Consider the following 27,315-nt stretch of genomic DNA (forward strand, 5'->3'; position numbering starts at 1 on the left):
AATTGATCAACGCTTGTTAAAGCGGGAAAATATACCTGGAAGAACCCTTGTAACTGGCATATATGCTAATTCTTATAGAGGTTCGATGACAAGCTGAGAAACTGATCTGTGTCAGCACAAAATATGTATCTACATAAAACACACAATTGTTCTTCGATCGAGTAGTCCTTGACATTATAAACCAGGCAATAATTGTGAATAATTGATCAGGTGATCATCGCTGTGTGTAAAAGTCCTTTAAGACTACGAAAAACATTTAGCTCCCCCTAGTGCTTAATTATGGTAAGTGCAACACAATGAACACTGACAAAACTCTTTGGTGCAACATGATGTTTATTACACCTTCTATATTATAAAAAAATACAACAAACAATAGTAACAAACAGTACAATACAGCTCGAGGAAATGCAACGATGACTGCACCCCACAACACAAAAAGAGGGGAAATCTATGAATGACAAGAAGATACTAAAGAGGTCTGCACATTATGAAGAAGTTTGATGATCCTAAATTACAGACACGGCATCTGAACTCACATGTACATCACATGGTTGTAACTTCAGTAAAATATATAAATGGACAGTATGTAAAACTTGACTGTCAGTTGCCATCAGCTTCCTAACATTAAGACTTTGCAGGGTTGTGTGCTCCTGTATTCCTGTTGCTGGTAGGATCAGAATTGTATGGCCCAGGATCCGGGGCGATAATAAGTACTACAATCAGATTTCGCATAAGGTTTCCCATCATAATTGATGATATCTGTGCATGGAGCATCATCACACCTCATTTACAAAGACAAGGGAGGTCGAGGTCCATTCATCGACAAGTCAGTGACTGGTAGTTATATTGCCGACCACATGTTTCAGGATACATTTTATGTTACACAAGTTACAGAAAAAGACTTTTTAAAAAAATATATTTTTTAAAAGGTGACTGGATATTAGGGCAGACATTTACATCCTCGTCATCAGGACTCTGGCTCATAGCACCTTTAATTTGACCTATTATAGGGAATCTTTTCAAGAAATCAAACCCCCCCCACCCCCACCCCCAGCAAATCTCATATGGGCATGTAGGTCTTCAAATTGCTAATCCAGTGACCCCTTTATATCTTTTCTATGTTGCCCCATTCCCGAGTGATTCGAGTTTTTGTTAATACATAAGTGAGGCGTTAAGTGCTCCAGGCGTGATAGAGCACTTAAACCAACATCTCCTGAGGCCATTTTCCTGCCAAGCACTAGCCTCTTTAGACCGATTGCTACAGCACTGTCCAATTTCCCTGCCTGGCACCTGATGTCACACGTCACACAGACAGTGAGATATCAATCAAGCTGAAGGGACAGGTGCTCGGGAGGCAATCAAGTGCCCGAAACACTTACAGCCTCTATTGCAATTGAAGGAAAATGATAATTACTCAAGGATGCAGCAACAGATAGAAAATGTAAAGGTGTCAATGGATTTACATTTTAAAGCCCTACATGCCCATATACGCAGTTTGGGGGAGGGAGATGATGGGAGGGTTGATCTGACAGGTTCACTTTAACGACATTGTGACATTGCTACTTTGAGCCTTGAAGACAGTAATTTTCAATACTGTGCTCCCAGACAAATACATTGTAAATATCCGTATCAATATAGCCATAGATGGGGTTTTATTTTTAGATTCCATTTTTATGTTATCCAATGACAAACTTTATTTTATGGCTTAATACAAATTATTATATTTTGCTAAATAAAACCTCTCTTTTTTAAAGGCCATTTATTGTTTGTCAATATTGAGCTGATACCCAATGCCAATGGTGCAGCCCCAATATTCAGCTGATACCCAATGCCAATGGTGCAGCCCCAATATTCAGCTGATACCCAATGCCAATGGTGCAGCCTCAATATTCAGCTGATACCCAATGCCAATGGTGCAGCCTCAATATTCAGTTGATACCCAATGCCAATGGTGCAGCCCCAGCTCCTGTGCCCACTATATTCCCCCCACTATAAACGTCCAGAAGATTGCGCTAGTCTTGACAGCATTACCATGCACATACTTACCGTATATATGGCAAATGATAAAGTAGGCAGAACGAACAGATTATTTGATATATGGGCGCTCCTAGCGGCAGCGAGGAACCTGTCATCTGCTGCTTACCATCATATAAGTGTTTGACCCTACTACAGCATATGAATAGGAAAAGCCAACCTCTGTTTTAGGATCAGCAGGTGCTCCAAAGGTCGGGTCACCACTGACAATATTCCAGCAACATGCCATAATATAAGAATAACCCTTTAGGTATACGGATGAAACTATATTATATGACGATGATTACCTATTAACAATTCCCTGCTACAAGAAAAAAAAAATAATAATAATAATAATAATCTCCACAATTTGATAAAAGCAAAAAGATGAATACCTGTATATCATATGATACTTTCATTATTGCTAAAATATATATCCTCAATGTGCCAAGCAGAAGATGTGATTTGTTTTCTGTCTCAGGATATTGTTTTTTTCCCCTCTATAGTATTCGTCCAGAAATATGGTACGGAGGTAAATAGTCCATTTTCATATAGGAGAGATACATAGTGTACTTTAAAGTAATTATTGCTTTAATCTTGAATCGTGTCCAAAGCACTCTCTGCGATTCAAAGACCTTCAGACAAGTCTAGAGACTAATCTTCCATTGGCAAAAGACAAAAAGGAAATGGGCATAACACAAGCTCAGTGTTACTACAAAATCTAGCTCTATCGGGGTATGTTCACACTTTTTTTTTTTTAGTTGTTTTTTTTTTAGCAGATTTGTGCCGGGAAGTAAACTCTAAAAATAAAATAAATACAAAGATTCCTATTTATTTCTGTTGACGAGTGACTTGCTGTTCACATGTCCAAGCTCTTGAGCATCTTATACCCACTTCAGGTTTCTAAAAACAACAAAATGTTTAAAAGAAAACAAACAAAAAAACGGGACCTGGCCATTCTTCTTAGTAGAAGCCAATGGGGAAGCTAAAGAATAGAATGTCTGGAAAACATCTAGGTGCTTGAGAGTTTCATTAATTTCTTAATGGATGTAAAAAACAACATTCAAAAATCGGCCCAAAAGCTTTAACTGAAAACGGCAACAAAAAGCATTAATAAAATGCTTCAAGAAAAAGGTTTATAAAAAAAAAAAAAAAAAGCAGGTGTTTCCCAAAAGCTGTTTCTGGTCTGCGGGAAAAACAAAAACAATCACCTTGTCTGAACTTACCCATACATGGTCTCATGGTCTTCAGATATCTACATGTGATAGCCGTTTTACATTTGTCTCTGTAAATGGGATCTTTTTCCTTAACCAAAGTGCTAATGAGCTGGAAATCAGATCTCCAATATTAGATGTCCCTACTTTTCCCGTGAACCTACAATTGAACATGGACTGAATGTAAAACAAAGAAAACATGAAACGCCTTGTGTGTATGTCCTCTGGTGGTCTAGCCACTGATGGATGCCATCTCTTCTACAAGTCCAGTTCAAGGTCCTCGATCTCTTCCTCTAGTGCTTTCCTCCTACCCAGCTTTTCTAGCTGCTCTTTGGAAGCCTGCTTTATCTCCCCGGAGTCTATTTTCTGCTGTAGGTCCTCAACCTGACGAAGCTTCTTGCGCAGGTTCTTGAGTTTCTTGGCCTTCTCGGCAGCAGCGTTTTCACTATTTGCCGTGTCCTTTTGCACCTCGGTTTGTGAAATACTAATCTTCTCCATGTCCTGCCTGACTTCTTCCACTGCTCCTCGCTCTCCTTTTTCTTGCTTCCTTTTTTCTTTGCGCTTCATATTCCTTTTGGCCGTTTTAGACAGAGGAGTGGTTTCCGTCTCTGGCTTGGTGGACTGTTGAGTTTTGTTAGTCGTTGGTTCAACATGGCTAAGTCCAGGGGGAAGTGAGGGTTTGCTTTTGAAAAACTTGACATACTTGTTTTCATACCTGCAAGAATAAGTACATAATCAAATTAAGGACTGTTCTTACCGTAGTGGGTCTGTAGATGGAAATGGAAATGTTATTTTTACTTTTTCTCTACGCACATGTTGGCAGTGGGGGGCTGTACTGTGTGCTTTTCCAAAATGCTTAAATGTTTTCAATTAAAGAAATAATTATATTACACAAAAAAATGCATTTATTGTTACTGTGTACAAAATTAAAAACAGAATATTGTTGTACTCATATGTTCTTTAGGAGTCAAAGGTTTACGAGATGGAGAAAACTTCCACTTTTCTTTACAAACCGTGCCACACTTGTCCATGGGCTGTGACTGGCATTAAAGCACAGCCACATTCATGTAAAAATAATCTTTAAGCAGGATTTCCTAATCCGAGATTCAAAAATATTTATACGTGCACGAAGTTGGTTCACAGACAAGTCCAGCAATACCTTTACATGACCAGTTCATTCCTCTGTTACTGGGAATTCATCGCTTTTATGGATATGCAAATTAGGCTGAAGAGCCATTTGTAGATCTAAAGCCTCTGTCACTCCAGCTCTGCTCCCTACTCACCAATGCCTCCAGCTGCTTGACAACACACACATGCGAGTTAAGCAGGAAGAGGAAGCAATGGGCAAAAAATAGAGATGGAGTGACAGAGGTTTCAGATTTACAATAGCCTCATTTTCATATCAATTCAAACTCTGATTTTTCAGTAATGGACTGGCCATGGAATGGTGTTGCTGGACTTATCTGTGAAAGAGCTACATGAGTATGAAAATAGTTTAGGGTGTGAAATCATGGTGATGGTTCCCTTTAAACGGACAGTACAGAGATACTAGTATACAACATTGGAGGAATAGAGTAATACATCTAATGAACTTTGCCCCCACTGCTAGACCCTTGCAGATCCAATTCCTTGTACAGGTTTATACATGTGTCTAGAAGCCAACTGCTGTATTTATTAAAAAAAAAAAAAAAAAAAAAAAAAAAATTAGGTATACTCACCTGCCCATTGCACTGCAGTGCATCCTACATTGCCCGCTGCAAATCTCCACTCTGTCCTTTTTCGGCGGGAATGGGCAGGTGATGCTACTAGTTATATTGGTGGCCTATGTGTCACCACTGCAGACAGTGATTGGCTACAGCAGTCAAATGTCTATAAGATGGGAACAAGGTACAGAGCTTTGTTAACAGTTTCAGGGTGAGAGTCAGTCTCCTGGTGACATGGCACACACCCAGAGGCTCAGCCCGCATGTTGAGTGACTTTGGGTCAACTATCTTACCTTAAAAAAAATTACAGGCCACCGACACATGAAAACAAAACTAAATCAGAGACTCAACCAAAAAAATTGAACACATACTAATAAGCAAACAATTGTTTCGGCCCAAAAGAAAAATAATCCGGACTTCTCAGAGGTCAAGAATTGTCCTAATTAAGATTGAAGGAAGACTTAAGTCCATCTAGTTCAACCCATAGCCTAACCTAACATGCCCTAACATGTTGATCCAGAGGAAGGCAAAAAAACCCATGTGGCAAAGAGTAAGCTCCACATTGGAAAAAAAAATTCCATCCCGACTCCACATATGGCAATCGGACTAGTTCCCTGGATCAACGCCCTATCAAGGAATCTAGTGTATATACCCTGTAACATTATACTTTTCCAGAAAGGTATCCAGTCCCCTCTTAAATTTAAGTAACGAATCACTCATTACAACATCATACGGCAGAGAGTTCCATAGTCTCACTGCTCTTACAGTAAAGAATCCGCGTCTGTTATTTTGCTTAAACCTTCTTTCCTCCAGACGTAGAGGATGCCCCCTTGTCCCTGTCTCAGGTCTATGATTAAAAAGATCATCAGAAAGGTCTTTGTACTGTCCCCTCATATATTTATACAGTAAAATAAGATTACCCCTTAGTCTTCGTTTTTCCAAACTAAATAGCCCCAAGTGTAATAATCTATCTTGGTATTGCAGACCCCCCAGTCCCCTAATAACCTTGGTCGCTCTTCTCTGCACCCGCTCCAGTTCAGCTATGTCTTTCTTATACACCGGAGACCAGAACTGTGCACAGTATTCTAAGTGTGGTCGCACTAGTGACTTGTATAGAGGTAAAATTATGTTCTCCTCATGAGCATCTATGCCTCTTTTATTACATCCCATTATTTTATTTGCCTTTGTAGCAGCTGCCTGACACTGGCCACTGAATGTGAGTTTGTCATCCACCCATACTCCCTGGTCTTTTTCATTGACTGTTTTGCCCAGAGTTTTAGAATTAAGCACATAGTTATACATCTTATTACTACCCAAGTGCATGACCTTACATTTATCCCCATTGAAGCTCATTTGCCATTTATCAGCCCAAGCTTCTAGTTTACAAAAATCATCCTGTAATATAAAATTGTCCTCCCCTGTATTGATTACCCTGCAGAGTTTAGTGTCATCTGCAAATATTGAAATTCTACTCTGTATGCCCCCTACAAGGTCATTGATACGTCAATTACAGCAATTAGGATAAATTCCTGAGGGTTTCTTTTTTAACCCAGGGATACAATGTGTCCCACCTTCTCATCGCAACAGAAAGATGCATTTCCCTCCTCCTATGTATGACCCATCACCCTGCAGGAGAACAGTCCTCACCATTACCCGCTAGTATCAACCACAGATGATAAACTGCGGCTCACCGATTCACACCAAACCTCAGCTTGGTGAATGAATGGTAACTTTAAGCTAATTGTTTTTTGTTGTTTTTTTTTTAATTAAGACTTGATGGCTGTTTTATGTCCACTTATTTTCTCTCATTCCTTCTATTATAAAAATGCACACCTGTAACAAAAAATTGATAAAAAATAGTGATGAGCGAATATACTCGGTACTCGAGATTTCTCGAGCATGCTTGGGTGTTCTCCGAGTATTTTTTAGTGCTCGGAGATTTAGTTTTTCTTGCCGCAGCTGGATGATTTACATCTGTTAGGGTATTGTCTCACATAACGATTTACCAACGATCACGACCAGCGATACGACCTGGCCGTGATCGTTGGTAAGTGGTTGTGTGGTCGCTGGGGAGCTGTCACACAGACAGCTCTCCAGCGACCAACTATGCCGAAGTCCCTGGGTAACCAGGGTAAACATCGGGTTACTAAGCGCAGGGCCGCGCTTAGTAACCCAATGTTCACCGTGGTTACCAGCGTAAAAGTAAAAAAAACAAAAAACAGTACATACTCACATTCCGGTGTCTGTCCCCCGGCGTTCTGCTTCTCTGCACTGTGTCTGCGCCAGCCGGAAAGCACAGCGGTGACGTCACCGCTGTGCTCGCTTTCCGGCTGGACGGCGCTCACAGTGCAGAGACGCAGAACGCCGGGGGACAGACACCGGAATGTAAGTATGTACTTTTTTTTTTTTTTACTTTTACGCTGGTAACCACGGTAAACATCGGGTTACTAAGCGCAGCCCTACGCTTAGTAACCCGATGTTTACCCTGGTTACAAGCGAACGCGTTGCTGGATCGGTGTCACACACAATGATCCAGCGATGACAGCGGGAGATCCAGCGACGAAAGAAAGTTCCAAACGATCTGCTACGACGTACGATTCTCAGCAGGATCCCTGATCGCTGCTGCGTGTCAGACACTGCGATATCGTATGGATATCGCTGGAACGTCACGGATCGTACCGTCGTAGCGACAAAAGTGCCACTGTGAGACGGTACCCTTAGTCAGCATAAGTACATGTGGGGGTTGCCTGGTTGCTAGGGAATCCCCACATGTAGTTATGCTGGCTAACAGATGTAAATCATTCAGCTGCGGCAAGAAAAACTAAATCTCCGAGCACTAAAAAATACTCAGAGGACACCCGAGCATGCTCGAGAAATCTCGAGTAACGAGTATATTCGCTCATCACTAATAAAAAACAAAATAAAGCCACTAATGATGCATATGTGACTGTCAGGAGATCACATTCTGGGGCTCCGTTTCTTGTAGTTGAACATCTTGCAGGAGGTACACCAGATATCCGCTTACGACCAGAGTCAGTGTTTTATGAATGGGTGTCAGCTCCTCCACAATGCCTTACATCTAAGGGTACTATCCTCCAGTGCCACTTCTACGGGACAGACATCCAACCATTGTGTGAAACAGGAAGGATGTTCACATTATGGTTGGATTGTTCCTGGTCCTATAGAAGTAGGACCAGATGTTGTGCATTGTGGAGGAACGGACACGGATTTACGGTGGTATAAAGAAATATGTATCTCAGGAGACCCCTGAACAGACTTTCAAAACACCTGACTCTGGTTATGAGGGCATACAGAAATTTGTATTATCCAAAATTTTGAAGGGCCTGACATTTAGGGATGGCACATACAACTGTATTCTTGGTGTGAGTGCTGTCCGTGAAAAATAGGGTCAATTTACTCAATGGGGCAGTGGCAAGAGTTTCTAAAAAGAGAAAATCCCCGTATGGCTTTCTGCCTTACTGTTGTACACATGCTCCATAAGAGACTTAACATATCTATGAGTTTTTCTCACACAATAAGATATATTGGATTGCTTTAACTTCTGAACATTTTAATTTCTGGTTGCAAGTCGTAGTACTTTTAGGTATATTGGATATGGAGCGACCGATACATACACAGGAACTTCTTCTTGAGGTACGTATCCCTCCTTCACTTTTCTCTGCTTCCTCCAGGTGCCATCGGGTCGCTGGGTAGCTGCTATGTACTTCCCTTTTATTTAAGAAGATGCAAAAAACACATTACACAATGAATAACGCATGTGTATAATTCATGTACATTATTACAAAGATATTAAAAAACCTCTAGCATCCGTCTATTTCAATACATTTTAAGGGATTGTGCAATGTCTTGCAAATTCCACAAATGAGGAATAGAGACACTGAGGGCAAAAAAAATTCTTTAGCTGAAAATGCAAAAAAAAAGGCAGGAATATTTAACCCTTTAGCACAAATGGATGTAATTGTATGTCTCCACTGTGGTGGTGAAGGCTCAGGTACCCCAGGGCCCAACGTCAAAAGGGAAAACAACAATATTACGGCTCTGTGAATGCGACAGCAGAAAAAAAAAAAAAAAAAAAAGGAAGCGTTTGGCTCAAATACTGAGGTAAAAAACTCCCCAAATACTCATCATGTGCACGTGGCCTTACATATCACAGTGCCGGTGACGCGGAAAAGATTTTATCACATGAACAGAAAGCAGTGACGTTGCTTAGCTGCCTGTCGTTATTCCCCATCGCTGGCGATTTATGGCTCCACTTTCGTCATTAGTAAGCCATTATCCTTTCTCTGATCAGGTAAACACTGAGAGGTGCATTTATTACTTAAAAGGGAACCTGTCACCTCCAAAAATGGAAGGTGAGCTAAGCCCACCAGCATCAGGGGCTTATCTACAGCATTCTGTAATGCTGTAGATAAGCCCCCCCGATATATCCTTAAAGATGAGAAAAAGAGGATAGATTATACTCGCCCAGGGGCGTTCCCGCTGCTGTCCGGTCCGATGGGCGTCGTGGTCCGGTCAGGGGCCTCCCATCTTCTTACGAAGACATCCTCTTCATGTCTTCACGCTGCGGCTCCGGCGCAGGCGTACTTTGTCTGCCCTGTTGAGGGCAGAGAAAAGTACTGCAGTGCGCAGGCGCCAGGAAAGGTCAAAGAGGCCCTGCGCACTGCAGTACTTTGCTCTGCCCTCAACAGGGAAGATATAGTACGCCTGCGCCGGAGTGTGAAGACTAGAAGAGGACGTCATCGGGTACCCGGACCGGACCGCGACGCCCATCGTACCTGGACCGCCCCTGGGTGAGTATAATCTAACCTCTTTTTCTCATCTTTCAGGATACATCGGGGGCTTATCTACAGCATTCCAGAATGCTGTAGATAAGCCCCTGATACCGGTGGGCTTCGCTCACCTTCGATTTTGGGGGTGACAGGTTCCCTTTAATTCCAATTTTTTTTTTGAGTAAATATATTGCAAAGATGGTGGCAGATGGAAATGCCTAATTTCTGAATCCCTTGCATCTTTTTTTTTTTTTTTAATTTTAAAGGGTCTGAGAACAATAACAGGTCCATCAGGAGCTTCTTCTGTGATAAATACAGTAATAAGTGCACCATAGATCTCCTCAATGTCTGACCCACTTTACGCAGAGAAAACGTAGGGACTCTTAGGCTATGTTCTCACGATGAGTATTCAGTGCATTTTTGATGTTGCAGATTTTTCACAGCATTTCTACCCCAATCAGTTAAATTAAAGGAGTTGTCCACTACTTGGACAACTTCTCATACCCCACGCCTGGCCCCCGATAACATAATAAAGCCTACACTCCCCTCCCCTGCCGGCGTCGTTCCTACGGTGTCAGTACTTGCTCTCCCGGGGCTTCCGTGCTGTTGTGACAAGTGATATCGGTGCCCGGGGCTTCTTGTATGGTGGTGGCGACATGTAACCCCGAAGCCCAATCAGCACTGGTGTCACTATCCTCGCCTCCTGTCGAATCAAACATGAAGAGGAAATAAGATCAGCTGCAGCCAGAACTTCCTCTTCACGTTCGATTTGTCCGAAGGTGGGGACAGGGATACCAGCATTGATTAAGCATCGGGGTTACATGTCACAACCACCACATGAGAGCCCCGGGACCGCGAGTGCCAATACCTCTGGAATGCTGCCAGCACGGGAGGCAAGTATAAGCTTATTTATTTTATCGGGGCCAAACATTTAGGTCGAGTAGGGGCTGTCCAAGTAGTAGACAACCCCTTTAAGTTACTGTATTTTCTGGCGTATAAGACTACTTTTTAACCCCTGAAAATCTTCTTAAAAGTCGGGGGTCGTCTTATACGCCGGGTGCCGTCTTGTACGCTGAGTGCAGACACCAATGTGTATATGGTGGGTGGGGGGGTGGTCCCGATGACGAAGAGGGGCGTCTCACAGGAAAGTGTGAGTGGAGTATTCCCCATTACCTCATTGTAGCTGCAGCACGGGGTCTCTGTGCTGGGGAGAGGCGGCAGCTGCTGCTCCTCTTTGTGCCGCATGGGTGTTGTGCTGTGGGGCGGTGGCCGCCGCCGCTCCCCAGCACCCCACACTGAAGCTACAATGAGGTAATGGGGGATACTCCACTCACACTTTCCTGTGAGATGCCCCCTCTTCGTCATCAGGACCACTCCCCCCCCAAAAGGCACATTAGTCACCGGCCCTATAAAACGACATTCGGCGTATAAGAAGACCCCCGACTTTTAAGAAGATTTTATATTTTAACTGCAAATGTTGGGGGGTCGTCTTATATGCCCAGTCGTCTTATATGCCGGAAAATACGGTACTTGCTTTTTTTATTACTTTTTTTCAGCTGCAGTTTGCATTTTTAGTAGGTCATGTTTCACATACAGCTGATGAGATACTTCCTGTTATTTAGCTTTCATAAAACGTTATTGATAATGTCCCATGTGGATTACATGTGATTTTAGGGCTCAGTCACACAGTTTTTCACAAAAGCACTCATACCTGCTTGCTGTCAGTGATTTTTTTTGGGATAGAATGGTGAGTGCAAAATCGTGCAAATACGTCCAATATTGATCCAAGTGTTCGATCAAACTCTGCAATGAAAGTCTATGGGTACGCGAAAAAAAAACTAAAAAACTAAATTGGACAGCGCTTGGTACAGCATCTGTCTGCTGTCCATTCTTAACTGACTGATAGGAGGTGAATAACACTTTTTTTCCCCTCCCGCGATGAAATTAACTGAAAAAGATGTATCAGTTTTTCTTGTATGTAAAAAAATAAAATAAAAATGTATAGGCATTTTTTATCAGTGGATTCTCCTCATCAGATTTAAGTCTAACGTCGGGATCACACATGCGAGGAATACGGCCGAGTCTCGCATGTTAATACCCGGCATTGTCGCCGTCACTCAGGAGCGAAGCGAGCGGCTCCATGTATTGCTATGCGGCCGCACGCTCCACTCCTGAGTGACGGCGGCAGTGCCGGGTATTAACATGCGAGACTCATCCGTATTCCTCGCATGTATTCCTCGCATGTGTGATCCCGGCCTAACGGGAAAATCCGCAAGTAAAACGCATATTGACCACAAGAGAAATTGACATGTTTCGGATTTCAAACTATCACTGCATGTCAGTTTACGCTGCGTAAAAAAAAAAAAGAAGCACAAACGAGTATAACATTTATATAAATCCCATTCTCTTTGTTGGAGCTATAATACGCCGCGCTTTTTTCCCCATGAAAATATGCATCAGAAAAACCACACCAAATACTCATTGTGGGAATTCAACTGTGAGCATGGAGTAAGTAGTAAGTTTTAGGTGGGACAGGAAACCACGAGAGTTTAAAAGGACCCTCCCCCTTCCACCCTTCAGTGATTTTCCAAAGTAACACCTCTGGATGAATGCAAAAAAAGAATTTTATTTTGAACATAACCTTAATACAAATGTTTACTTCACATAAGTATACCACATTTTTGTACTAGGGAGGGAACTAACAGTGCTGTCAAGAAGGATTCCTGGAAATACAATTACCGGTAGGTCTAATTACCGTTTTCCAGGTCACCACCTGACAGCACCATGGAGAAGTACCAAAGGAGACTTATTTGGTCCTATTGTGGGACTACTGCCTGAAGCACTTTCCTGCCAAACGCTAGCTGAGAAGAGACTACATCTAGTTTGTAATGTTTAGAAAAGGTGCCAAAACTGGACCAAGATGCAGCTCCGATCTACCGAGGCCCCCCTTTTTCTGCCCATGAAGCGGCCATAGCCCTAGATGAATGAGCTTTAAGGCTATGTGGGGGATCCTTTCCCTGTGCCTGATAAGCTAGGCTAATAGTGGATCTAATCCATCTCGCAATGGTGGATTTTGATGCTTTTTTCCCCCTATTAGGACCTCCGTAAAGGACAAAGATTACTATCACGTCTCCAGGCCCTAGTCATGTCCAAGTACTTAACCCCTTCATGACCTTGCCGTTTTTTGCAATTCTGACCAGTGTCCCTTTATGAGGTAATAACTCAGGAACGCTTCAACGGATCCTTGCGATTCTGAGATTGTTTTTTCGTGACATATTGGGCTTCATGTTAGTGGTAAATTTAGGTCGATAATTTCTGAGTTTATTTGTGAAAAAAACGGAAATTTGGCAAAAATTTTGAAAATTTCGCAATTTTCACATTTTTAATTTTTATTCTGTTAAACCAGAGAGTTATGTGACACAAAATAGTTAATAAATAACATTTCCCACATGTCTACTTTACATCAGCACAATTTTGGAAACAAATTTTTTTTTTGCTAGGAAGTTATAAGGGTTAAAATTTGACCAGTTAACCATTTTTTTTAGGGACCACCTCACATTTGAAGTCAGTTTGAGGGTTCTATATGGCTGAAAATACCCAAAAGTGACACCATTCTAAAAACTGCACCCCTCAAGGTGCTCAAAACCACATTCAAGAAGTTTATTAACCCTTCAGGTGTTTCACAGCAGCAGAAGCAACATGGAAGTAAAAAATGAACATTTAACTTTTTAGTCACAAAAATGATATTTTAGCGAAAATTTTTTTATTTTCCCAAGGGTAAAAGGAGAAACTGGACCACGGACGTTGTTGTCCAATTTGTCCTGAGTACGCTGATACCTCATATGTGGGGGTAAACCACTGTTTGGGCGCACGGCAGGGCTCGGAAGGGAAGGAGCGCCATTTGACTTTTTCAATGAAAAATTGGCTCCAATCTTTAGCGGACACCATGTCGCGTTTGGAGAGCCCCCGTGTGCCTAAACATTGGAGCTCCCCCACAAGTGACCCCATTTTGGAAACTAGACCCCCCAAGGAACTTATCTAGAAGCATAGTGAGCACTTTAAACCCCCAGGTGCTTCACAAATTGATCCGTAAAAATGAAAAAGTACTTTTTTTTCACACAAAATTTCTTTTAGCCTCAATTCTTTCATTTTCACATGGGCAACAGGATAAAATGGATCCTAAAATTTGTTGGGCAATTTCTCCTGAGTATGCCGATACCTCATATGTGGGGGTAAACCACTGTTTGGGTGCACGGCAAGGCTCGGAAGGGGAGGCGTGCCATTTGACTTTTTGAATGGAAAATTAGCTCCAATCGTTAGCGGACACCATGTCGCGTTTGGAGAGCCCCTGTGTGCCTAAACATTGGAGCTCCCCTACAAGTGACCCCATTTTGGAAACTAGACCCCCCAAGGAACTTATCTAGATGCATAGTGAGCACTTATAACCCCCAGGTGCTTCACAGAAGTTTATAACGCAGAGCCGTGAAAATAAAAAAATAATTTTTATTTCCTCAAAAATGATTTTTAGCCCAGAATTTTTTATTTTCCCAAGGGTAATAGGAGAAATTGGACCCCAAATGTTGTTGTCCAGTTTGTCCTGAGTACAATGATACCCCATATGTGGGGGTAAACCACTGTTTGGGCGCACGGCAGGGCTCGGAAGGGAAGGCACGCCATTTGGCTTTTTGAATGGAAAATTAGCTCCAATCATTAGCGGACACCATGTCGCGTTTGGAGAGCCCCTGTGTGCCTAAACATTGGAGCTCCCGCACAAGTGACCTCATTTTGGAAACTAGACCTCCCAAGGAACTAATCTAGATGTGTGGTGAGCACTTTGAACCCCCAAGTGCTTCACAGAAGTTTATAACGCAGAGCCATGAAAATAAAAAATAATTTTTCTTTTCTCAAAAATGATTTTTTAGCCACAATTTTTTATTTTCCCAAGGGTAATAGGAGAAATTGGACCCCAAAAGTTGTTTTCCAGTTTCTCCTGAGTACGCTGATACCCCATATGTGGGGGTAAACCACTGTTTTGGCACACGTCGGGGTTCGGAAGGGAAGTAGTGACGTTTTGAAATGCAGACTTTGATGGAATGCTCTGCGGGCATCAGGTTGCGTTTGCAGAGCCCCTGATGTGCCTAAACAGTAGGAAACCCCCCACAAGTGACTCCATTTTGGAAACTAGACCCCCAAGGGAACTTATCTAGATGTGTGATGAGCACTTTGAACCCCCAAGTGCTTCACAGAAGTTTATAACGCAGAGCCGTGAAAATAATAAATGTGTTTCCTTTCCTCAAAAATATTTTTTTAGCCCAGAATTTTTTATTTTTGCAAGAGTAACAGGAGAAATTGGACCCCAAAAGTTGTTGTCCAGTTTCTCCTGAGTACGCTGACACCCCATATGTGGGGTTAAACCACTGTTTGGGCACACGTCGGGGTTCGGAAGGGAAGTAGTGACGTTTTGAAATGCAGACTTTGATGGAATGCTCTGCGGGCATCAGGTTGCGTTTGCAGAGCCCCTGATGTGCCTAAACAGTAGAAACCCCCCACAAGTGACCCCATTTTGGAAACTAGACCCCCCAAGGAACTTATCTAGATGTGTGATGAGCACTTTGAACCCCCAAGTGCTTCACAGAAGTTTACAACGCAGAGCCGTGAAAATAAAAAATAATTTTTCTTTCCTCAAAAAAGATGTTTTAGCAAGCAATTTTTTATTTTCACAAGGGTAACAGGAGAATTTGGACCCCAATATTTGTTGCCCAGTTTGTTGTGAGTACGCTGATACCCCATATGTGGGGGTAAACCACTGTTTGGGCACACGTCAGGGCTCGGAAGGGAAGTAGTGACATTTGAAATGCAGACTTTGATGGAATGGTCTGCGGGCGTCACATTGCATTTGCAGAGCCCCTGATGTGCCTAAACAGTAGAAACACCCCACAAGTGACCCCATTTTGGAAACTAGACCACCGAAGGAACTTATCTAGATGTGTGGTGAGCACTTTCAACCCCCAAGTGCTTCACAGAAGTTTATAACGCAGAGCCGTGAAAATAAAAAATAATTGTTCTTTCCTCAAAAATTATGTTTTAGCAAGTAATTTTTTATTTTTGCAAGGGTAACAGGAGAAATTGGACCCCAACAGTTGTTGCCCAGTTTGTCCTGAGTACGCTGGTACCCCAAATGTGGGGGTAAACCACTGTTTGGGCGCACGTCGGGGCTTGGAAGGGCGGGAGCACCATTTGACTTTTTGAACGCAAGATTGGCTGGAATCAATGGTGGCGCCATGTTGCGTTTGGAGACCCCTGATGTGCCTAAACAGTGGAAACCCCTCAATTCTAACTTCAACACTAACCCCAACACACCCCTAATCCTAATCCCAACTGTAGCCATAACCCTAATCACAACCCTAACCCCAACACACCCCTAACCACAACCCTAACCGCAACACAACCGTAACCCTAATTCCAACCCTAATCCTAACCCTAATCCCAACCGTAACCCTAATCCCAACCCTAACCACAACTGTAACCCCAACACACCCCTAACCCTATCCGTAACCCTAACCACAAGCCTAATCTTAACCCTATTTCCAACCCTAGCCCTAATTGCAACCCTAACCCTAAGGGTATGTGCCCACGTTGCGGATTCGTGTGAGATTTTTCCGCAAGATTTTTGAAAAATCTGCAGGTAAAAGGCACTGCGTTTTGCCTGCGGATTTACAGCAGATTTCCAGTGTTTTTTTGTGCGGATTTCACATGCGGATTCCTATTGAGGAACAGGTGTAAAACGCTGCGGAATCCGCACAAAGAATTGACATGCTGCGGAAAATACAATGCAGCGTTTCTGCACGGAATTTTCCGCACCATGGGCACAGCAGATTTGGTTTTCCTTAGGTGTACATGGTACTGTAAACCTGATGGAAAACTGCTTCGAATTCGCAGCGGCCAATCCGCTGCGGATCCGCGGCCAATCCGCTGCAGATCCGCTGCGGATCCGCTGCCAATCCGCTGCAGATCCGCGGCAAATCCGGTGCGGATCCGCGGCCGATCCGCTGCGGATCCGCTGCCAATCCGCTGCGGATCCGCTGCCAATCCGCTGCAGATCCGCGGCAAATCCGGTGCGGATCCGCTGCCGATCCGCTGCGGATCCGCGGCCAATCCGCTGCCAATCCGCTGCAGATCCGCTGCCAATCCGCTGCGGATCCGCTGCGGATCCGCGGCCAATCCGCGGCCGATCCACTGCGGATCCGCGGCCGATCCGCTGCGGATCCGCGGCCGATCCGCTGCCGATCCGCGGCGGATCCGCGGCCGATCCGCGGCCGATCCGCTCTGTGTGCACATGCCATAACCCTACCCCTAACCCTACCCGTAACCCTAACCCTACCCCTAGTTCTAACCCTAACCCTAGTGGAAAAAGAAAAAAAAATATTTTCTTTATTTTATTATTGTCCCTACCTATGATAAAGGGGGGGGTTTATTTATTATTTTTTTTATTTTGATCGCTGTGGTAGAACCTACCACAGCGATCAAAATGTACCTGTAACGAATCTGCCAGCCTGCAGATTCGGCGGGCGTACTGAGCATGCGCCCGCCATTTTCCAAGATGGCGGCGCCCAGCGAGGAGACGGCCGGACACCGGGAGGATCGGTAAGTATGAGGGGGTGGTGGGGGGGTGGATCGGAGCACAGGGGGGTGGATCGGAGGACGGGGGGAGCGGACAGGAGCACGGGGGAGCGGGCAGGAGGACGGGGGAGCGAACAGGAGGACGGAGAGGACCGGGCCACATAACGGACGACTGGGGAGGGGATCGGGGGCGGTGGGGGGGCCAGGACATGATTTCCAGCCATGGCAGATGCTATTGCAGCATCGGCCATGGCTGGATTGCAATATTTCACCATTTTCATAGGTGAAATATTGCAAATTGCTCTGATTGGCTGTTGAAAGTGCAACAGCCAATCAGAGCGATCGTAGCCACGTGGGGGCAAAGCCACCCCCCCTAGGCTGAAGTACAACTCCCCCTCTCCCTGCAGATCGGGTAAAATAGGAATTAACCCTTTCACCCGATCTGCAGGGATGCGATCATTCCATGACGCCGCATAGGCGTCATGGGTCGGGAAGGGGTTAAGTACAGTTCCCCTGACGTCTAAGTTATGGAAGAACATCTCCTTTTGGTTTCTAGGGAACTGGCAAAATGATGGGAGCACTACCTCCTGGTTTATAGTATTTGAAACCGAGACCACCTTAGGAAGGAAACCTGGATCAAGTCTTAAGACGAGCCTATCAAATACCTGTAGATAGGGGTTTTGGGTGGATAGGGCCTAAATTTCCCCCAGTCTTTTGGCCGATGTAATGGCTACTAAAAAAGCTGTTTTGAGGGAAAGTTTAGCAATGTCTATATCCTTTGCTATATCAAACGGTTCCTTGCAAAATTCATTAAGGACCAGGTTAAAGTCCCAAGGTTGGGATAGTTTTCCCTGATTAGGGGGTCTCAGCCTTAGAACTGCTCTGGAAAACCGAGCAATCCAAGGGTGGGCAGCAAGGGAAGAATCATAAAACACGCTGAGGGCTGCTATCTGGACCCTCAAAGTACTTGGTTTAAGCCCTTTCTTGAATCCCTGCTGCAGGAATTCAAGAATTCTGGGTATGTCAGGGTGATCAACATCGACCGTTGTCTCTCCACAAAAACTGCAGAATTTTTTCCAAATTTTCAGATAGATTGCCGAAGTTACCGGCTTCCTACTTGCTTGAAGGATGGAAATGACTCCTTCCGATAGGCCTTTTGCTTTCAGGATCTGCCGTTCAGGATCCAAGCTGCTAACTGCAGATTCCCTGGGTTCTGATGAAGAATCGAACCCTGGAACAGTAAGTCTTTCATTTCCGGAAGATGGTAAGGATTGTCTACTGACAGCTTCTTTAGCAGAGGGAACCAGCTCCTCTTGGGCCAGAAAGGGACCACCAAAATAACTCGAGCTCTGTCCTCGTATATTTTCCTGAGGATTCTTGGTATCAATGCCAGAGGGGGGAAAGCATATAACAGACCCCTGCTCCATGACAGAGGGCATCTACTCCTGCCGGACTCTCTTGAGGGTTCAGTGAATAAAAGGTTCCGACCTTCGCGTTTCATCTGGTCGGGAATAGGTCCACCGGAGTTCCCCAGCGTTGACATAATGCGTTGAAGACTTTGCTGTTTAGTTCCCACTCCGTAGGTGATAGCTTTTCTCTGCTCAGAAAATCCGCAATCTGGTTTTTTGAGCCTTCTAGATGAACTGCCGAAATCGAGAGCACTGACTTTTCTGCCCATGCGAAGATTTGATCTGCTGCCAGATGCTGTAGTTTTGGATGCCTGAGACCCCCCTGGTGGCGAAGAAAAGCTACCGTCATCGTGTTGTCCGATGGGATCTTTAGGTATTTGTTCTTCAATAAGATTCGGGCTGAACACAGAACTTTCCATACTGCATGCAGCTCCCTGTGATTTGAGGAATTGTTGCTGTCTTCCGAATTCCATTGTCCCTGGTAGTATCTTCCAAGGGCCTGACCGCCCCAACCTTGTTTGCTTGCGTACGTAGTCACCGTGACTGCTGGAGACTGAATCCATGGGACCCCGACCTGGAGATTTCTTGGCACAGTCCACCAGCGTAGGGATTGTCTGACCCGATAGGATAGGTGGAACTCCCTGTCTAGTGAAGTTTGTCTTCTGTCCCATGACGTGAGAACCGCTCTCTGTAACTGACGGGAATGAAACTGGCTCCAGCTGACACATGGAATGCAGGCTGTCATTAATCCCAGGATCTTCATCGCATCCCTGAAGGATACTCGACCTCTTGAAAACTGGCGAATTCTTTTTATTAAGTCGGACAGCTTCTTGTCCGGAAGAAACGATTTTCTGACCTTCGAGTCCAGGATGACACCTAGAAATTGTATTTTTGATTTTGGTGTCAGGTGTGACTTTGACCAGTTTAACACCCAGCCTGATTTCTGCAGTGTGGAGATCACCAACTGACAATCGATCATGAGCTGCCCCACAGAGTCTGCCACTAATAGGAAATCGTCCAAATAGGGAACTATGGTGATGTCTCATTTTCTTAGATATGACAATTTCTACGATGAGTTTTGTAAAAACTCTGGGTGCTGTCGCCAGACCAAATGGAAGGCAACGAAATTGGTAATGGAAGATTATCCCTTCTTTTTCTACCGCAAACCTCAGGTATTTTTGGTGATCTGGAAAAATTGGTACGTGATAATACGCACTTTTTAAGTCCAAAGTACACATTACCACGTCTTTTCCCAATAGGGGAATTGTGGAGCGTATAGACTCCATTTTGAACCTTTTGTATTGTAGCCATTTGTTTAGAGGCTTGAGGATTATTATGGTTCGGGATTCCCCCGAAGGTTTCTTTATAGAGAAGAGACCTGAATAATGACCTCTTCCTATTTGGTGAGGAAGAACGGGAGATATTGCTTCCATCTGGAGGAGATCCTGTATGTCTGACCACATTGGGGAGACTGAAGAGAGATGGACGTTGGATACAAAATATCTTTCTGGGGGAAGGGAGTCGAATTCTATCCTGTACCCCTGGGAGATAATCTGGAGGACCCAAGGACTTGTGGTAATCCCTTCCCACTCCCCTAGGAAGTTCAGCAACCGCCCCCCTATTCTGGTGGCGTCATTTTCTTCGGAACTCTGACCTAGAGGTTGAGGGACCTGAATCCCTATTCCTGTTTCTATTTTCTCCCCCTTTTTGGTAGCTCCATCTACCCTGTTTTCCCTTACCCCTATAGTCTGATCTCTGACCGTAATAGGGTCTGCGAAAAGGCTGGAACTTTTTACGTTTTTCCTCTGGAAACCCCTTCTTTTCATCAAAAGCTTTCTCCAGAATATCGTCTAGTATGGGGCCAAAGACCCTGCCTCCTAAAAAGGGAATGGAACACAACTTATTTTTTAAAAGAACGTCTCCCGACCAGTTTTTTAACCATATAGCCCTTTGGGCTGCGTTTGATAAGGATTGGCCTCTAGCTGTAAACCTAACCGATTCTGCAGTAGCATAAGCAAGAAACCCGGTTGCTAGTTTGAGTAGAGGGATAGCTTTTATGATAGAATCTCTAGCGGTTCTGGCTGACAACTGATCTTTCAAGTCATCTACCCACAAACGCATTGCCCGTGCCACAGATGTCACCGCTATATTTGTGCGGATTACTGCTGCAGAGCTTTCCCATGCTCTTTTTAGGAGTTCATCCGCCTTTCTGTCCATTGGCTCCTTTAAGTTGGAGGAGTCCTCAAATGGTATGGCAGTTCCCTTCGACACCTTTGCAAGTGGGATGTCAATATTAGGTACATCTTCCCAATCTTTGACCTCCTCATGGTCAAAGGGAAGACGAAGTCTGAAGTCTCTAGGAATGGATATCCTTTTTTCTGCCTCTTCCCACTCTTCTAGAATCATTGAACGAATGTGGGCATTTACAGGGAAGACCTTCGATGTTTGCGAACGTAGCCCCCCCAAACATCTCATCCTGAATTGATTGAGTGGTTGAGGGTTCCTCAATCTGCAAGTCTGTCTGACCGCTCCCAGAAGCTCATCTATATCATTAGATGAGAACAAATATTTTTTCCCTTTTTGAGGAGGGTCCTTACTCAATTCCTCCTCTTCCATATCAGATTCAAAAGAACTGTCCTCGGATGGCAGATCTGACTCTCTGTCTTTTCTTAGATCTCGGAGGATCCTGGGAGTCAGATTGGACAAGGAGGGGAAAAGATAAGCCAGAAATCGAAGCTTGCACCTCTTCTCTAACAATGGCTCTCATGCTCGTCATTAGGGAAGCCTGTTCTTCTCCCACAATACGGCTGGTGCAAGACTCGCAGAGCGACTTCTGCCAGGAGTCTTTAAGTTTTATGGCACAAATGGGGCACTTCTTATACTTGCCTGGCTTCTTACCCCCCCGATAAGGAAAGCCCCTAAAATAGATAACGTAAAGATAGCTGATGGCCTGTACCCTTATTGAAGGCTATAGGGAGCATACACCCAAGTGGGGACTCACATGTGCCTGGGTCTCCAGCAGTGCGTCGGATTTTCCCTCATCCATACTGCTGGTTAAGCTGGAGACCTACTGAGCACCCCTATAGCCCACATATATATTTTTATCCTGGAGCTGTCGGCGCCACCTGTCCCGGAGCTCCTATCATGCATCATATTTGATGGCGCCTTCTCCCAACAGTCTGAATGAGCATTACATGCTTGAAACAAAGTTGTTTACCCACAATTTTCGAAAGGTGCCAACAAGTTTTTGTCCGGCCCATTTTGGGGATTTTCTGTGACATTATGCCCAATTTGTATTTTTGTCTGTTTTTCCAATAGACGCATAAGAAATTAACATGTGTATAATAAAAAGTTGCAATAATTTTCTGGGAGAAATACTTTATTTTCCCACTATTCTCTAAAGGCATTTAAGTGGTACACCCACAGGAATTAAGGCAAATTTAGTAATGTTAAAGGGATTGTCTCACCTTCACAGGTAGAAGCGCAGTGCTCCCCAGCCTTCCGACTTCTTGCTTGCTGGGGTTGGTGCACTCCTGCTTGCCTGATATTCACCGCTTACATAAAGAAAAACCTTGCACTCAACTTATGCTTTGTGAATTTTTTTAATGTAGTACCCAAAAAAAACGTTTCGGTCCAACACACCGGGCCTTCATCAGTTACGTACTATGTGTGGAATAACGGGAGGAGACAAAACAGTGTCTCTGGGCACACAGAGAGAGCGGCGTCTGAGTTGCAAACTGGCAAAAGATAAGATCTACTTATGCAGGAGAGAGGTATTGTGTGCCGTGAATAGACGCGGAGTCCTCCGCTCGTCTCGTTATTCCACACATAGTACGTAACTGATGAAGGTCCGGTGTGTTGGACCAAAACGTTTTTTTTGGGTACTACATTAAAAAAATTCACAAAGGGCATAAGTTGAGTGCAAGGTTTTTCTTTATGTATACTGTAAGGTGTGGGAACCTACCTTTGCACCACCACTAGTGCACACGTTTCTACCATTTAAGTTATGATATTCACCGCTGGCCTGAAATGGCGCTCCTCTAATGCTGCAGTGCCAAAGCTGCTGGCCAGATCAGGAGCTAACAGTGCACTCTAATGTTCTGACCAGCTCCAGATCAGCGCTTACAAGCTCTACTGGAACGAGCTTGTAAGGACTGCAGACGTAACCAGTAACCTAAGCTCCAAAAGGAAATTATAAAACTAAAAAAAAATTCATTCACTCTTGAAAATGAAGATTTTTAATAACAAGTAAATTGTAGAGTTGTTTAATTTACACATACTTTGTAATTTTACAATAAAGGACTGAGAATAAACCTTTAATACAAATATACTTTATGTTCTCTCTTTTCCATTGGACAGTGTTTTCTGTACGTTAGTATGCGAGATGTCTCCGGCACACATTCCCTGCAAGTATATCGATTTCTCCGTAGCATTGTAGTGTTACATGGATTGAATTTCATTTCATTGAACCTGTCCCTACAAACAACGAGAAGCACATCATTTATTTATAGGATCCTCAGCACTTTAGTTTGAATGGAATGTGGCGCCGGCCACAAAAACAAAATAAAGAAGAAACGAAGAGGAATCGATTAAACCCGGTCATACACGTTAGATCAAGCAGATTGCTGCCAATAACCTAATGTGAGACATCCCCAAAGAAAATAACGGACTGAGGGTTGAAAAAAAATTAGGCATGTTGGATATCAACATGCCCGATCGTTCGCTGTCATCAGAGATATGCTGTAACCATAGGTGTCATGTCTGATATACTCTCGCACTTAAGATGCTGTAAGGGAACGTAAGGCACAAATAGGGTCTTTTCCAGGCAGGATGGGTAAATATAAGATACGCTCACATGGTGAGGTTGTGTGACACGACCACTGTAGGGTGCCTGATGTCCGCTGCTGTAGGATCCACGGTGAATGTGCCAGAAAGGAGGATTTACTTTGCGCTGCTGAATTTCCAGCCAAGGATCCAGGGACCAAGAAATGGAAGAAGCGGATGATTGATAACGCGTTTCACAGTCAACAGCCTTTGTGTTCGTCCTGAAGGAGTCTGCTGACTTTGAACGCGTTACAATCAGCCACTTTTAACATTCCTTTGTCCCTGGATCCTTGACTGGACACTCAGCAGGGTCGCACTGTTATTGCACACATGCTGACCATCAAAGTGTAAAAGGCTTGACAGAAAGGTTCTTGTTTTATGTACATAAGTTAACAAGGTTTTCTGGAACTATTTTATATGGGACCAAAGACTTACAAGCAGGTAGTTCATACTGGCCTCTTCTGTCCAGTGCAGATCTCTGCCGGCTCAGACCACTCCTGCAGCTTATGTGGCCTCACATCAACAGAGCATCTGCTTCTCTTCTGCTTTGCTCAGTTGGTGGGGTGCGACAGCCGATGTCATGCCGATTCACAGCCAGCTTTCCGCTGCCCAACTGCAGGGAGCCAACTGTCAACCAGTATGGGATCGGCAGTGACACCACTTCTGCAAAGCAGCCTGGAAGAGAAAGAGCTGCTTTGTGGATGTGAAATAAAAGGAAACCGTATAATCGTCAGCAGAAGGAGCTGCTTGTCACTGCTTTGAGCCGGCAGAGGTGGGTGCCGGGCAAAATTGGCAGGTAGTTAGTACCTAATGACTATAATGCAGCCATATAAAATTGATGGCGCTGTAGAACAAAATATTACAGAGCAAACCAGTCTACAACCTGGTGTAAGCGCTGACGAAAGTCTGACTACTGCTGATCTAATACTGATGGCCATCAATTATAAATGGCTGGATAACGATGTGTCCGCACTGCCTGTGCACGTAACCTACATGTGTACAGTGGAGCTTTCCCCGCCATACCATGCTCTCCTATACAGGGGTTACTGCATATACACAGCACCGTGTTTATGCGGCTCCCTACGAAGCAGATTGTGAGCAAACAACCCCTTTAAATGAATGAAACGAAGTATAGATTTGAATCAAATCTTGGACAACTGGGACACTTGTGTTCTCCACAGGACCGCCATTAAGGTGTTGCTGCAGGACTGACCCCCATAGCTGCTAATGAGGGCTGCTGGAGACCCCGCCATAATATCATGTGCAGCACCAAATCCCTGCACGTGGGTAATAATATACATAACACACACACATATATATGCAGGCTGCAGGAGGGGACGGTGCCGGAGCTCTCTGCAGCAGCGCCCACTGGTGGATGGCCAGGAGCCCACAGGCGCCAATTATCACACGTGCAGTGCCACCAGCTTAAACTCGTCCTGCAGCTGAAACAGAAACCGACTCATTCACACCGTCCCTCTCCCGGTGCAACACTCACCGGACTCGTCGGTCACATAGGGAGTCGCCATCTTGGTCCTCTCACCACGTTTCCTTCCGACACCTGCTTCCATGACGTCATCGATGGGACGAAGGCGGGAGGAGGGAGCTGCCGCAGTGGAAGGCGGCGCAGGCTCTATGGCGGCTTATTACTCGGGCATTGGTTGATACTGCAGAGAACAAAGCAGGAGCCGGAAGCGGACACGTGATAGACGCGAAATAATCCGTGGACCGCTATCTAATAGGAGGCCACTGTTTACCTCACGTGACCGCGCGGCGCTCCGCCCACTAGTACGGAAGGATAAGCAGACCAAGAAGGTTGGGTTGTGTCCGTGTCGCCATTTTACTTTATTATTTGCAAGCAGTATGAGGCTGGGGTCACACATGCGAGTTTTACGGACGTAAGAGCGCAGAAACTACGTCCGTAAAACTCGCATTACATACGGCACAATTATTCTCAATGGGGCTGCTCCTATTAGCCGTATATTACGGTTCAGTATTATACGGCTTTCTACGGCCGTACAAAATCGCAGCATGCTGCGTTTGTCAGCGTACTGCGCAAATAATACGCCAATGAAAGTCTATGGGGGCGCGAAAAATACGGATTCCACACGGACCAGCAGTGTGACTTGCGAGAAATACGCAGCGCTGTTAGTGAAAAGTCGGTAATTCAATTGCCGGCTTTTCATTTCTCCTGCACAAACCCGACAGGATATGAGACATGGTTTACATACAGTAAACCATCTCATATCCCCTTTTTTGTTGCATATTCCACACTACTAATGTTAGTAGTGTGTATGTGCAAAATTTCAGCGCTGTAGCTGCTGAAATAAAGGGTTAAATGGCGGAAAAAATTGGCGTGGGCTCCCGCGCAATTTTCTCCGCCAGAGTGGTAAAGCCAGTGACTGAGGGCAGATATTAATAGCCAGGAGAGGGTCCATGGTTATTGGCCCCCCCGTGGCTACAAACATCTTCCCCCAGCCACCCCAGAAAAGGCACATCTGGAAGATGCGACTATTCTGGCACTTGGCCACTCTCTTCCCACTCCCTGTAGCGGTGGGATATGGGGTAATGAAGGGTTAATGCCACCTTGCTATTGTAAGGTGACATTAAGCCAGATTAATAATGGAGAGGCGTCAATTATGTCAACTATCCATTATTAATCCAATTGTTAGGAAAGGGTTAAAAAACACACACACACACATGATTACAAAGTATTTTAATGAAATAAACACAGCGGTTGTTGTAATAATTTATTGTTCTCCCATTCCATTTCCAGGACCTCGCTTGGCAACATAATAAACGCACAAGATACATACCTTCTGCTGTCAGATCTCGTCCCACGAAGTAATCCATCTGAAGGGGTTAACTAATATTACAGGCAGGAGCCCTGCAAATGCAGCTGTGCTCCGTGCTTGTAATCCCCGGGGAATGAATGAAATGTAGGTCATTGACCTACATTTCCTTCAGTCGCGGTGATGCGCCCCTGCTGGATGTTCTCATGAACTGCAGCCTGGGAACTTTTTCCCACGCTCCAGGTCATATGAGGACATCCACCAGGGGGCGCATCACCGCGACTGAAGGAAATGTAGGTCAATGACCTACATTTCATTCATTCCCCGGGGATTACAAGCACGGAGCACAGCTGCATTTGCAGGGCTCCTGCCTGTAATATTAGTTAACCCCTTCAGATGGATTACTTCGTGAGACGAGATCTGACAGCAGAAGGTATGTATCTTGTGCGTTTATTATGTTGCCAAGCGAGGTCCTGGAAATGGAATGGGAGAACAATAAATTATTACAACAACCGCTGTGTTTATTTCATTAAAATACTTTAAAATCATGTGTGTGTGTGTTTTTTAACCCTTTCCTACAATTGGGTTAATAATGGATAGGTGTCATAATTGACGCCTCTCCATTATTAATCTGGCTTAATGTCACCTTACAATAGCAAGGTGGCATTAACCCTTCATTACCCCATATCCCACCGCTACAGGGAGTGGGAAGAGAGTGGCCAAGTGCCAGAATTGGCGCATCTTCCAGATGTGCCTTTTCTGGGGTGGCTGGGGGCAGATGTTTGTAGCCACGGGGGGGCCAATAACCATGGACCCTCTCCTGGCTATTAATATCTGCCCTCAGTCACTGGCTTTACCACTCTGGCGGAGAAAATTGCGCGGGAGCCCACGCCAATTTTTTCCGCCATTTAACCCTTTATTTCAGCAGCTACAGCGCTGAAATTTTGCACATA

The 27,315-nt window shown here is 44.5% G+C and overlaps 1 protein-coding gene across 1 annotated transcript; it reads right to left on the bottom strand.

Moving 5' to 3' along the window:
* Window positions 1–315: 315 nt before the first annotated feature.
* On the bottom strand, window positions 316–25,308 carry PYM1 (PYM1 exon junction complex associated factor). The gene is made up of 3 exons (XM_077297601.1): window positions 25,069–25,308; window positions 8,566–8,659; window positions 316–3,942 (listed from the first exon to the last, which is right to left on the bottom strand). Exons 1-3 carry the CDS (start codon window positions 25,139–25,141, stop codon window positions 3,486–3,488), a joined length of 624 nt encoding a protein of 207 aa, XP_077153716.1. The 5' UTR covers window positions 25,142–25,308; the 3' UTR covers window positions 316–3,485.
* Between the last annotated feature and the right edge of the window lie 2,007 nt (window positions 25,309–27,315).

This window comes from Ranitomeya variabilis, chromosome 3 (genome assembly GCF_051348905.1).
Source record: "Ranitomeya variabilis isolate aRanVar5 chromosome 3, aRanVar5.hap1, whole genome shotgun sequence".
NCBI lineage: Eukaryota > Metazoa > Chordata > Amphibia > Anura > Dendrobatidae > Ranitomeya > Ranitomeya variabilis.

What these genes read in the sequence shown, in the direction of transcription:
- PYM1 (XM_077297601.1), bottom strand. Translation starts at nt 25,141, where the DNA reads ATGGAAGCAGGTGTCGGAAGGAAACGTGGTGAGAGGACCAAGATGGCG. An exon ending in CTATGTGACCGACGAGTCCG is followed by an intron (nt 8,660 to 25,068) that starts GTGAGTGTTGCA and finishes CTTAAATAAAAG; the next exon opens with GGAAGTACATAGCAGCTACC. An exon ending in CCTCAAGAAGAAGTTCCTGT is followed by an intron (nt 3,943 to 8,565) that starts GTATGTATCGGT and finishes TTATTCTTGCAG; the next exon opens with GTATGAAAACAAGTATGTCA.